Source organism: Notolepis coatsorum (genome assembly GCF_963971535.1).
Source record: "Notolepis coatsorum genome assembly, chromosome: 12".
NCBI lineage: Eukaryota > Metazoa > Chordata > Actinopteri > Aulopiformes > Paralepididae > Notolepis > Notolepis coatsorum.
The window spans coordinates 66452925-66466006 of record NC_140176.1 but is presented as its reverse complement, the minus strand read 5'-3'; the positions used below and the strand labels follow the sequence as shown (position 1 = coordinate 66466006).

At 43.8% G+C, this 13082-nt stretch overlaps 1 protein-coding gene across 1 annotated transcript in view; it reads left to right on the top strand.

The window, feature by feature from the left end:
* The window catches only part of drd3 (dopamine receptor D3), a gene marked incomplete at its 3' end in the record, with an annotated part of 281359 nt that overhangs the window by 109805 nt on the left and 158472 nt on the right, over positions 1 to 13082 (top strand). The window contains exons 6-7 of the mRNA XM_084325856.1: positions 5298 to 5363; positions 9593 to 9998. Of these exons, the coding sequence (XP_084181982.1) occupies positions 5298 to 5363; positions 9593 to 9998 (472 nt within the window). The remainder of the gene's footprint in view (positions 1 to 5297; positions 5364 to 9592; positions 9999 to 13082) is intronic.

Here is a 13082-nt window from a genome sequence, read left to right as displayed (position 1 = left end):
ACAGTTTACTTTACAAGACAGGAACAATACACGACTGACAAACATAGGTAACATTTAACAATGAACCCGCAAGGGACTGCTGGCCCACAACACCTAATATACAGACACTGATAGACACAGAGGGTAATTACAAACAGGACACAGGTGTGGTAGACATAAACAACAGAACACAGAGCACACTGGGAAAACAATAACAATTAAACAACCAGACTAAAACATATTTACAAAACACAGACAGGGGAACAGAAGTCTAACAAAGTGGAGACAACAACGACAACACAGACAATAAACATAATAAACACAACTGACAGTAAATAATAATAAGCTGGTGTGTGAGCTGATGCCAGATCTGCATCAGCCCACCGGTTGGCAATGTTATGTTATGAGGGTTATTGATGGGGGGTTGTAAATGTCTGGGTCCTGGACCAACCAAACCGGGCGGAGGGTTGCCGGCTGGTCCCACAGGACCGGGGGAAGTGTTACAGTGTAGCCTGCCTATGTGTGATCAATACAAACTTGAACTTGAATTCCATCATGTCTGTGTGCGGGAGCTCACAAGGCTGTTGTCACAATGTAAATAGAAACGTGCACTGAAAAGTTACAGTATGTAGTTGGTTGATTATTTGTATGACAGTCAGTAAACCCTTGCAAAAAGTATCCGTTTTATTTAATGAATTGAAAACATGCAGCATTGCCTTCCTCCCGGCATGCAGCAATGACATGTATCAGTCAAATGCGCATCGCAACATTGACTGAGTGGAATCCCTTTCTATTCACATAACTGCATTTGTGATGGAGCTTTGACAGCTACATGGGTGGTACAGTAACAGTCCATTGCCCGATCCATCTCCAATATCATGATGGACCGTGCCAGTGGAAAGACCAGAGGGTGGAGAGGACTTGAATGTGCACGGGGATGGCATTTGTGCGTTTTGTTCCACGCTCCAATTTCGGTCTCAAATTGCGGTACAAATGAAGGAGGTGTCTCGGGTATAGCAGACTCTAGTTAATATTATGTTCTCTCTGCAATTAGACTGCCCCTCATTCATTCATTCATTCATTCATTCCTATCTGCTATCTTTGAAAACAGTTCCCCGCACGGAGCGCAGTCAATGCACCCCATAGTATTCCGATAACCCTATATATAAACCATGCTGCATTCATTCGGAAAGAAAGACCTATTCCAAATGCTATATTTATAGGGTTTGACAATAATTACACTACTGTCGCTATTTTACAATGAACTATAATGAATTACGGATCATATGAACACGCCAGTGTTGAAACTAATGCACGGAAGCTTATTTCCGCTTTGCAATATTAATATTCTACCGCTGGGCGCCAGGTACGCATGCTCGGAGCTGTGTGTAAATATACGCACAAAGTCAAGCACACATTCAAATTGATAAGTCACACACTTAGCTTAGAAATTATCGTACGCACGGGTTACGCACATATCTGTGCGTACGCAGGGTATTATTATGGAATGATGGCCATTCCCATGCAAGCTCAATTATATGCAATAGATTTGCAGCAGCAAGTTTTGGGTTGATACCAGATTCAGTGCATTACAGAACCATGTTTACCACTCACACAAAAAGGGTAAAAAATCCATCCAAAAGACCACATAATGACCTCAAGAGACCTTGAATAACACTTTTGAAACGTTCATGTTAGATTAGATTAGATTAGATTCACTTTATTGTCATTACACAGTACAAGATAAGTGCAACGAAATTGTGTGCGTCTAACCAGGATGTGACAATCACATCAACAAATTAGTTGCAATGAAACACCGTATATATAGAGCAATCTGTACAGTAAAGTGCAATGGCTAGCACAATGTGCAATGGTAAGAAATATCTACACAAGCTATGGGCTATATACACAGGATATACAGTGAGGTGCAGTGGGCTACAGTATGTAAACAGAATATGCAGAGTAGTGCCATGTAAGCTCAGTGCAATGTACTACAGCTCTAAGCTATAGGGATATATGTACAGTAAATAAAGGCAGTAAAACATGTTGTGATTTGGTATGAATAACTATTGACACCTGGAGGTGGTTACGGCCGGCCAGACAGCCAGACAGAGAGACATCGACGTGAGTGGCCACACTTCAAGTGCAGGTTTAATTACACACGTTCACACTTCACTGGAGCGGATGGGATTAAGTGCTTTGCTCAAGGGCACATCTGTTTTGTTTTTGCTTTTCCAGTCAAGGGATTGAACCAGAAGCCTTCTGGTCACCATCTTGCTTCTGTATTTCTGTATCCACCCTGCATGTAACATGTCGTACAGCAAAGCTTTCTTCATGATCATTGGGACTGACACAATTATATAATTCAATTGATTAAACTGATTAGACTTACCTAGAAATATCCTTCGTCACAAAGTGGTTGCGTTCTATCCTCTTCTTCCTCAGAGGTGAGTTCTTCCAGCAGTCCTTTTGAATTAGTATGCATTAGGTGAGACTCCTGTTGTAAGATCAGTGCCCTCAATATGTTCGGGCTGAGAGCGCTCTAATAACACAGTTTGGAAATCTTACAACAAGGCTAACATCCAAGCAACTGGTGGAACATTTTATATAGAGTAGCTACCATAGAAATATCTTTTATTTATGAATTTTTTATTTCAAAGTAACCTATTTTTAATAGACTTGAGTGACTGAATGCAGAGCATAACACACACACACACAGACACCATGACAACATCCCCATGACAACATCCCCTCCAAATTCCTCAGAGACTCAGCAGCCGCCATCACCCCAGTCATCACACACATAATAAACCTCTCCATTAAACAGGGACACGTCCCCAAGGACTTCAAAATTGCGAGAGTAACACCCCTGCACAAAAAGGGCAGCAAATTAGACCCAGGCAACTACCGCCCTGTTTCTATCCTTACCTCCATCTCGAAAGTCATGGAAAAAATTGTATACGAACAGGTCGAAAAGTGCCCCGCGGAAAATAATCTAATCTACGAATTCCAATCTGACTTCAGAACATCCGACTCGACTGACACATGCCTTCTCTATTTAAACGACCACATCAAACAAGAGGTGGACGCGGGCAAATACTACGGCATGGTCATGCTGGACCTACAAAAGGCCTTCGACACTGTCAATCACACCATTCTGATTGACAAGCTAAAAGCAATTGGTTTTGATAGTCTATCAGTGAGCTGGATGCAATCCTACCTGGAGGGGAGAGAACAGATGGTGGAGGTAAACGGTACCCTATCCCCCCCCCCTCACAGTGAGCTGTGGTGTTCCACAAGGAAGCATACTAGGACCGCTACTGTTCCTAATTTTTTAAATGACATGTCGTCAGCTTGTGACTGCAACTTGTTCCTGTTTGCGGACGACTCAGCCCTGCTGGTCTCTGACAAGAACAAGTTACAGGTTGAAAAAACCCTCAGCTCGGAACTAGGCAAAATCTGATATGGCTCGCTGATAACAAACTATCATTACACATGGGCAAAACAGAGTCCATTCTCTTCGGTTCAAATAACAAACTCAGCAAGACCGACGGCTTCTCAGTTACAGTGGGTGACAATATTGTCACAAGGAAAGATGAAAGTACCTACCTGGGTTCCATCCTAGAGGCAAATCTTTCCTGTGACAAAATGGCATCCAATGTAATAAAAAAAAGTCAACCAACAAACTCGATTCTTGTACCGGATCTCCTCTCTGGTAAACAAGAATACCCTGAAGACTCTGGCAGGAGCACTCATTCAGGGGTACTACGACTATGCTTGCACTTCATGGTACCAAAGCACCTCAAAGGCGCTAAAAACAAAATTACAAACATCTCAAAACAAACTGGTCAGACTACTGCTTGACCTTACTCCTAGAACCCACCTCACCCCTGCCCACTTTGACAACCTAGGATGGCTTAGAGTAGACAACAGAGTACAGCAACTTGCAATGGGCCTGGTCTACAAGATACACTACACGACCAAGGTACCCATGTACATGTCAAAATACTTCCCAAAGGTCAGTGAATACCACGATCACAACACCAGAGGGAGCGCCACAAATCATGTTAAACCCAGATTCGGCTCAAACAAGGGACTAAACACATTTAGCAATTATGCCACATCAATGTGGAACGCCCTACCCAAAGCTGTAAAGGAATGTGAATCACTACCCACTTTCAAAACCACTCTCAAAGAACACCTAAGGGAGGCTGCAATTCGAAACTGGCCCCTGTAAATGTCCTAACCCAACCCCCTCCAATGTACAGTAAATGACCAAGTATGGTTTTGTCAATATTCCAATGTACAGTTTTGATTGTACAGTTGTACAGTGTGTGTCCCCCACCCACCCACCACTCCTACCCAACCCCCCCCCCCCCCCCCCACCCCACCCACCCAACCACCTCCAATGTACAGTCCCCCCCCCACCCACTCAACCCCACCCCACCTACCCAACCTCCTCCAATGTACAGTTTCTACGTCAAATGTATACTCTCTTTTCTGGACTCTTTTTGTATCACAAACAGTACTGTATTTGCAAATCTGTGTATAGATGTAGCAGTACTGTCTATCTGTATGTCGTGTATGTCATATATGTTATGATGAATTGAAAATGGGGGACCCTGATGTAAACAAGACCAAAGTCTTTCTCTGGTCTGCATCCCCTTAACAATTGTATGTATTGAGCTGTACTGTACTGTTTTATTTAAAAAGAAAAAAGAAAAAAAAAGAAAAAAAAAATCGAACCCTAACTAACCTTACTGTCATGCACTTGTCCTAATAAACTAACCTACACTGTAACACGCAACACTTTAATGAATATTGTTACTCAGCTGATAGAGTTGTATCCTTCCTGATGACCTGTCGTACAGAACTTGTAAGTCGCTTTGGATAAAAGCGTCAGCTAAATGACTAAATGTAAATGTAAATGTACCCATTCTGCAATCTGTTAATAAAGTTTTCAATCAATCAATCAATCAATCAATCAATCAATCACACATGCATGCATGCACACACACACTCTCTCTCTCTCTCTCTCTCTCTCTCTCTCTCTCTCTCTCTCTCTCTCTCTCTCTCTCTCACACACAGACACACAGACTGCCCTACTTAGCATTTCACAGTAATAGGAAAATATCTACACACACAGACACATGCATGCACACTCTCTCTCTCTCTCTCTCTCTCTCTCTCTCTCTCTCTCTCTCTCTCTCTCTCTCTCTCTCTCTCTCAGACACACACAGACTGCCCTACTTAGCATTTCACAGTAATAGGAAAATATCTACCTTTTCTACATTCCTCTTGTCCTCCCGTCTCCCTAGGAGACCTGCTTAGAGGAGGAGATACCCAAGGTGAAGAGAGACTTATCACCTATCAGGATCAAAGTGGTAAGTACATGTGTGTGTGTGTGTGTGTGTGTGTGTGTGTGTGTGTGTGTGTGTGTGTGTGTGTGTGTGTGTGTGTGTGTGTGTGTGTGTGTGTGTGTGTGTGTGTGTGTGTGTGTGTGTGTGTGTGTGCGTGTGTGTGTGTGTACGTGTGTGTGTGTGTGTGTGTGTGTGTGTTGATGAACATTTTGGATTTGACATTAATAATAATAATAATAATAATATCTTAAATTTATATAGCGCCTTTCAGGAGACCCAAGGCGCTTAACAGCTAAGGGAGGGGGACAGGGAACAACGTAACAACAAAATAATAATCAAAAGGAAAGAAAGAAAGAAAACCGGGTTTTGAGTTGGGGAGTGCAGGGATGTAGCACTACGGATGTTTGGAGGGAGTGAGTTCCAGAGGGTGGGTGCGGCCACAGAGAAGGCTCTGGGACCAACAGTCTGCATGTTGGTGGTGGGGATGGAGAGGAGACCGGAGTCAGAGGACCGCAGCCTCCGGGGTGGGATGTAGGGATGGAGGAGGTCCACTAGGTACCGGGGGGGAAGGGAGTGAAGGGCTTTGTAGGAGATGAGGAGGATCTTGAAATTGATGCGGGACTTGACTGGAAGCCAGTGGAGGTGGATGAGGGTGGGGGTGATGTGGTGCCAGGACTTGGTGCGGGTGAGAACCCTGGCAGCAGAATTTTGCACATATTGTAGCCTGTTCAGGGCATTACTGGGTAGCCCTATGAGGACAGAGTTTGCATAGTCAAGATGGGCGGTGACAAAAGCGTGGATGAGAGTCTCTGCTACGGAGTCGGGGAGAGATGGCCGGAGTCGGGAAATGTTCCTGAGATGGAAAAATGCTGATGGGAATGAAAGGAGAGGGGACTTGACTTGAGACATTGGAACTTGACTTGAGACTTGCAATGAATGACTTGAGACTTGAGACTTTACATTAATGACCTGAGACTTGACATTAATGACCTGGGACTTGAGACTTGACATTAATGACCTGAGACTTGAGACTTGACATTAATGACCTGAGACTTGAGACTTGACATTAATGACCTGGGATTTGAGACTTGACATTAATGACTTGAGACTTGAGACTTTACATTTATGACCTAGGACTTGATCATTATGACCTGAGACGACTTGAGACTTGATATTAATGACTTGAGATTTGAGACTTGACATTAATGACCTGAGACTTAATATTAATGACCTGGGACTTGATATTAATGACCTGGGACTTGAGACTTGACATTAATGACCTGAGACTTGAGACTTGATATTAATGACCTGTGACTTAAGACTTGATATTAATGACCTGGGACTTGAGACTTGATATTAATGACCTGAGACGACTTGAGACTTGATATTAATGACCTGGGCACTTGACACTTGTGCCCCATGACCTGAGACTGACTTGGGACTCGGCGTTTGAATTAATCACAACGTGTGACACAAGTGTCTGCGTTTGTACTATAATGACTCAATTAATATGGTTGCCATATTCCTTGGTGGTGAGCGAGCCAGTTATGTTTCCAGCTTTTGTGTGTGTACGTGCATGTGTGTGTGTGTGTGTGTGTGTGTGTGTGTGTGTGTGTGTGTGTGTGTGTGTGTGTGTGTGTGTGTGTGTGTGTGTGTGTGTGTGTGTGTGTGTGTGTGTGTGTGTGTGTGTGTGTGTGTGTGTGTGTGTGTGTGTGTGTGTGTGTGTGTGTGTGTAACCAGACCTTCTGCAGAAGATGTGTTCATGCACATTATACTAGGTAGTGTGTGCCAGAGGAGCGTCTGAGAGCAGACTGAAAGCCCGGATCCTAAAGCAAAGGCCTGTCACCGCCTGGCTGATAAGGAAACCAAGGCTCTGGGAGTCACGGTTTATTGGTAACACCGGCTCCTGCATAATCCACAGATGACTTCAAAAGTTGGGGAAACACCAAGCTTTTAATGTCCCTCTGATTGGACGGGGGCTGTCCAGGCACGGCTGGTAAGACGGTTAAGGGCTCACAGACGCAGCTGTAGGAAGTTGGAGGAGAGGGGATCAGGGACACTGTCTTCCATAATAAGGATTTATAGAAATGTGTGAAATATGTGTGAATAATTCTGATGAAGGCAATGCAAGTAGTATCATGTGCTGTGAGTAAATGTTTGTAGGCATGTGTACACTTTACTATCTCCACAGCTTGAATTGATTGACCAATTAATTGATCAATTGATTGATTGATTGATTGATTGATTGGTTGGTTGATTGAATGATAACACATGTAAGCAATATTGATTATTTTAAATGCAGTCCCCAATATTGATTATGTGGTTATGTTTCTTTGACACATGTCAAATGTAAGGAAAATGTTTCTACCTTTGTCCTTCAGTTTCCCTTGAAACAGCTTGTCAGTGTTGTCAGTGTTCTTAAAGGAACATGCCAACATTATGTGCTTACTGTCTTCTCCGGAGTCAGACAAGAAGATAGATACCAATTTCCTCTCTGTGCATTCAGTAGAAAGTTATCCGACTGCAAGCTAGCCTAGTTTAGCACAAGTTAATGGAAGTTTTATGCTAGGCTAGATGATGCTGTGAAGAAAAAATAAAGTTGTTTCTGCTAAAACTGTTCCATCCACAGTCAGTCCCCAGTACTTTATTACCAAACAGTCAGTCCCCAGTACTTTATTACCAAACAGCCAGTCCCCAGTACTTTATTACCAAACAGCCAGTCCCCAGTACTTTATTACCAAACAGTCAGTCCCCAGTACTTTATTACCAAACAATCAGTCCCCAGTACTTTATTACCAAACAGCCAGTCCCCAGTACTTTATTACCAAACAGCCAGTCCCCAGTACTTTATTACTAAACAGCCAGTCCCCAGTACTTTATTACCAAACAGCCAGTCCCCAGTACTTTATTACCAAACAGCCAGTCCCCAGTACTTTATTACCAAACAGTCAGTCCCCAGTACTTTATTACCAAACAGCCAGTCCCCAGTACGTTATTACCAAACAGCCAGTCCCCAGTACTTTATTACCAAACAGCCAGTCCCCAGTACTTTATTACCAAACAGTCAGTCCCCAGTACTTTATATATACTATACTAGAACTAGTCAGGTAATACACAAGTAATAACAGATAATATTTCCCTTTCACTACCACACTACAGAAGGTTAACCCTTTCACTACCACACTACAGAAGGTTACCCTGTCACTACCGCACTACAGAAGGTTAACCCTTTCACTACCGTACTACATAAGGTTAACCCTTTCACTACCACACTACAAAGGGTTAACCGGCTGTAGTGTGGTAGTGAAAGGGTTAATATATTAACAATATCCTCCGATAAGCCGCAGAAATGGTCACTCCTCCCTGGTTCAAAATAGACCTACTTTAACCTCTTAAGCATCGGACAGCACGACGGCGGCCCATCACGCACTCACACACACATGTCACACACACACACACACACACACACGCACTCACATACACATCACACTCACACACACATCGCGGCACTTTTCTCTCGTCTGCCGGCTCCGGGCTGCGTTTTGGCCGAGAGTGTCAAAACCACTCTCAAAGAGCACCTACGGGAGACTGCAATTCGAAACTGGCCCCTGTAAATGTCCTAACCCAACCCCCTCCAATGTACAGTAAATGTCCTAACTCAACCCCCTCCAATGTACAGTAAATGTCCTAACCCAATAATACACAAGACCCTCTTCTTGGGACCAAGTAAGGTTTTGTCGATAATCCAATGTACAGTTACCCCCCCCCCCCCCCCCCCCCGCCTACCCACCCACCCATTATTGACCACCGTTGTAGCCAAGGAGCGTCTGCTCTGAAAGCGATCCCAGACGGGCGCTGACAGTGGGGGAAGGTGACACAAGAAGACGAAGAAGTCCATTGTTTTGACGAGAGCATCGAAATGAATGGCAGCGGACAGCCATTTTGGATAATCATGCCGAATCTTACTGGTACACACGTTATAAAAACCTTTGTAAAACATTCATTTTCCGTGGGATTTTTATAAACTTTGGACCTGTACTACAGTTGTGTGTTTCTAGGAAATTCATTCAAAGTGACGTATATTTTCTGTTTGTTTTCATCAATAGTTTCAAGCAGAATTAGGGAGGAAAATAATTATACTGTTCCTTTACAATAAGGGGTTTTGAACCAGAGGGTGTTGTGTCTGTTGTGAGAAAGAAAAAAGAACCAATTAAAAATGAAAGAAATGTATCCTTTGAAATGTGTGCTGGCAGGAGAGCGTGGAGCCCACTGAGCCCTCCAGGTCCAAGCTGCTCTCCAGCTGCCTCAGGCGCAAGCGGCCCAAGACGGTCCCCCTGGTGAACACTCTGCTGCCCCCGGTGGACACGCACAACTACTGCAGCATCAGCCACGCCTCCTGCGGCCGCACCGAGTTCGAGCAGGAGCGGGAGAGAGGAGGGGAGGCGGAGGAGGAGGAGGAGGGGGAGGAGGAGGAGAGCGGGGGGACCAATCGGAACGCGGGGGCTCCCGTCAGGATGAACTTTGAGGTGAACGAGCTGTCCAACGGGCGCACGCACACCGCACTCCGACCCCTCCCCCGCTCCCAATCCAACCAGCCGCGGTTCCGCAACATGCACAAGCGGGAGAAGAAGGCCACTCAGATGTTGGCGATTGTTCTTGGTGAGCCATCTTTGCTAGGTTTCATTCCATTTACATTTAGTAATTTAGCTGACACTTTTATCCAAAGCCACTTAGATTAGATTAAAATGTATTGTCATTATACAGCATAAAGTACAGTACAACAAAAATAAGTTTGGCATTCAACTAGAGTGCAAATATAGCAGTAAAGTGCAACAGCAATATACAATGTACAGGTGATTAAAGTGGGTATAGAATATATCAATTAGTACTACAGATTGTAGTGCTAATCGGATGTATGTACAGATTTGTAGCATTTATATGTACAGTGATACAGTAGTAGTCATACTGGCCAGCAGCGTAACTAGTAGGAGTAGGTAAGGGATATGTACAGATATAGATAGTATCTACAGATATTTAAAAGGATTATGTGCATTATTAATTTAAGGAAAGACATAATTCACCATCAATATTTACAGTGAGTCCACTGGAGAGAAGAAGCTCAGAAACTGGGTTTTCATCATCTGGTTGTATTTATTCAAGAGATGGTTATTTGTCATGAATCTTCACAAATGGGTATTGTCACCCTGATTCTAGCTTTGTCCCCGGTTAAATACAGAATATAATGTCACTCCCCTTTTTTCTCCTATTCATCAAGTTATTTCTAAATAGGAGTGACCTTTTCACAGATTATACAATATCAAAGAAATACTCAACTATCTACTTTACTGCCCTCTATTGGCTACATCTGAAACAGGCTCGATATTTATCTTTAAGAACACGTTTTCTAGTAAAACAAAGAAAAGTCTTCCCTTTTTGTTTACAAACATTCATGATTATGGACAACTCAGATCGGGAAAGCCAGAGATACATTGTTCCCAGTCCCACAAAGCCTTAGCCTCAGAGACCCAATTCTCGTCTAGATACAGTAGATGCCATCTCCTCCACACACAGATTTGAAATTTATTTGAAGGATAAACCCCTTGAGATATGCTATCTAATTTTTCGAGGGGGTCCTTAACACTTTGATTGCCGGAAAACGCGTTTTCACGTCATTCAGAGCCATGCTAAAGGTGCCGAGGACGCCGTAACTCGTCTTTGATATCAATATTTCAAAAATCTGTGATCGAAATCATATTTTCTTTTTCCGGAGCCCTGAGATGTGCTGGTGGGCTCCCACCAACTGTCTAACGGATCGAGAGCTCCATCTGGTGGCCGATCGGCAGATCGGCCAAGAGGGAGGGGCGCCCCAAACAGGAAGTGCTCATCCATATGAGCTCCGGGCACTCGCGTCCGGTAGCCGGACTCGATCTCAACACACTGGATGATCAATCGCTCGCCCTAACTCAATAAACAACGTTATTTGGACGTATATAGTATTATACAAGCTGGAAATGGTTAATCAGGATAAACATCCCATAATCGAAAACGGTCTATACCACGCTGATCGTCCAACGGCGCGAGGAATATACGGTAAAATTCAGCGTTATTTTTGAACGTGTTCCATATAAACTGTTATGATGAACATATGACCCACACTAGATGAATGATATAACGCTGCCCACGGAATTATAAACGATCCCCCGCCCATCCGGTCATCATCAGATCATACGTAGATCATTCTAGAAGTACGTCCAATTGAAATTTTTTATATCGCCCCGATTGCCATCAAACTGTATTTCATCATCAATATAATGCATTTGGGGCTATAGATCACGTTCTGGAGAAAGCTGCAGAAAGAGATGAAAACATACTTATACATTAGACCATACTTTACTATGAATATGTGAATGAAAAAGTTTAACGTTGCTACACAATGAACAATACATATAGGACTTTGATTGGGTCCTAATAATGGCAATGTAGCAATAGAATTTAAAAAGTTATAGCCCTGCAAAGAAGGGGAATTTCTCCATAGACAAATAGAGCCGGCAATCTATGGTATATAATGAATTTAGCCTTAGGCAATCAAAGTGTTAACATAAAATACAAAACATACAATACAATACATAACAAAACAAAACACAGGACAACAAAATACACTTACAGATGCAGCAATGAAAATTCAAACCACTTCTGCTGCTGGTCTGCTGCTCCTCTGCCACTATAGAACTAGCACTCAGGTGTTATATTTCGGGGGATGGTGGCTAGCTCCCAAAGTGAACAAATGGAGGGTACTTAACTTAAGTGCTGCCCCAGGGAGGGGGTCGGGGGCTACTGCCCTCAGACCACCAAGATAATTTGTATATGGGCAGTCTGACTTGGGGTACTGCCCATATATTAGTGTTGCAATGCATGATAAGTAAACAGTGAAAAAAGCTAAGGAATCGGGGCGCTCCAGTAGCACACCACATAGTGCACTGAGTCGCGAAGCGGTCGCCCCGGGTTCATTTCCCAGACCCGGTGGTGTGTATATTTTCCCTAACGGAGTTGCACTTCCGTATTCGGTTTGCGCGATCTGATTGGCCACTGATGTTTTTTTCAGCGCCAATCGCGCTACTCCTAACAATCGCGCCAGCAGGCTGTTACCCTAACCTTAACCAACTAACCCTAACCCTAACCTTAACCTTAACCTTAACCAACTAACCCTAACCTTAACCAACTAACCCTAACCCTAACCTTAACCCTAACCTTAACCAACTTCGAAAGAGAGCGACTTCGAAAGAGTCGCCAAGCTTAACCAGTTTGTTAGGAGTAACGCGATTGGCGCTGAAAAAAACGTCAGTGGCCAATCAGATCGCGCAAACCGAACACGGAAGTGCAACTCCGTTAGGGAAAATATACACGCGACCCGGTGGCCATATGCCACATGTCCTTCCCTCTTCTCCTCCCGTTTCTCCCTCTCTCCTCTGTCGGTCCTGCGCGACCAGAAAAGCTAATAAAGATCATTTGTTAGCTAAGGAATTGGATGGAGCTGGGGCTTTTGGGACGAATAAACAGCCTGTGGGAGGCAATGGAGGTGTGAAATCTGGCCCAGTCCAGAACAATAGGAGTCACAAAATCAGTTTGGAGTGGAGTGGTGGAGGAGTGGTAGAGGCGTAGTAGAGGTTTGATTTTTCAGTGCTGCATCTATATACACTGAAAGACGCTCTCCCAAGCTCACCCCCACAGTCCACACTGATTCCT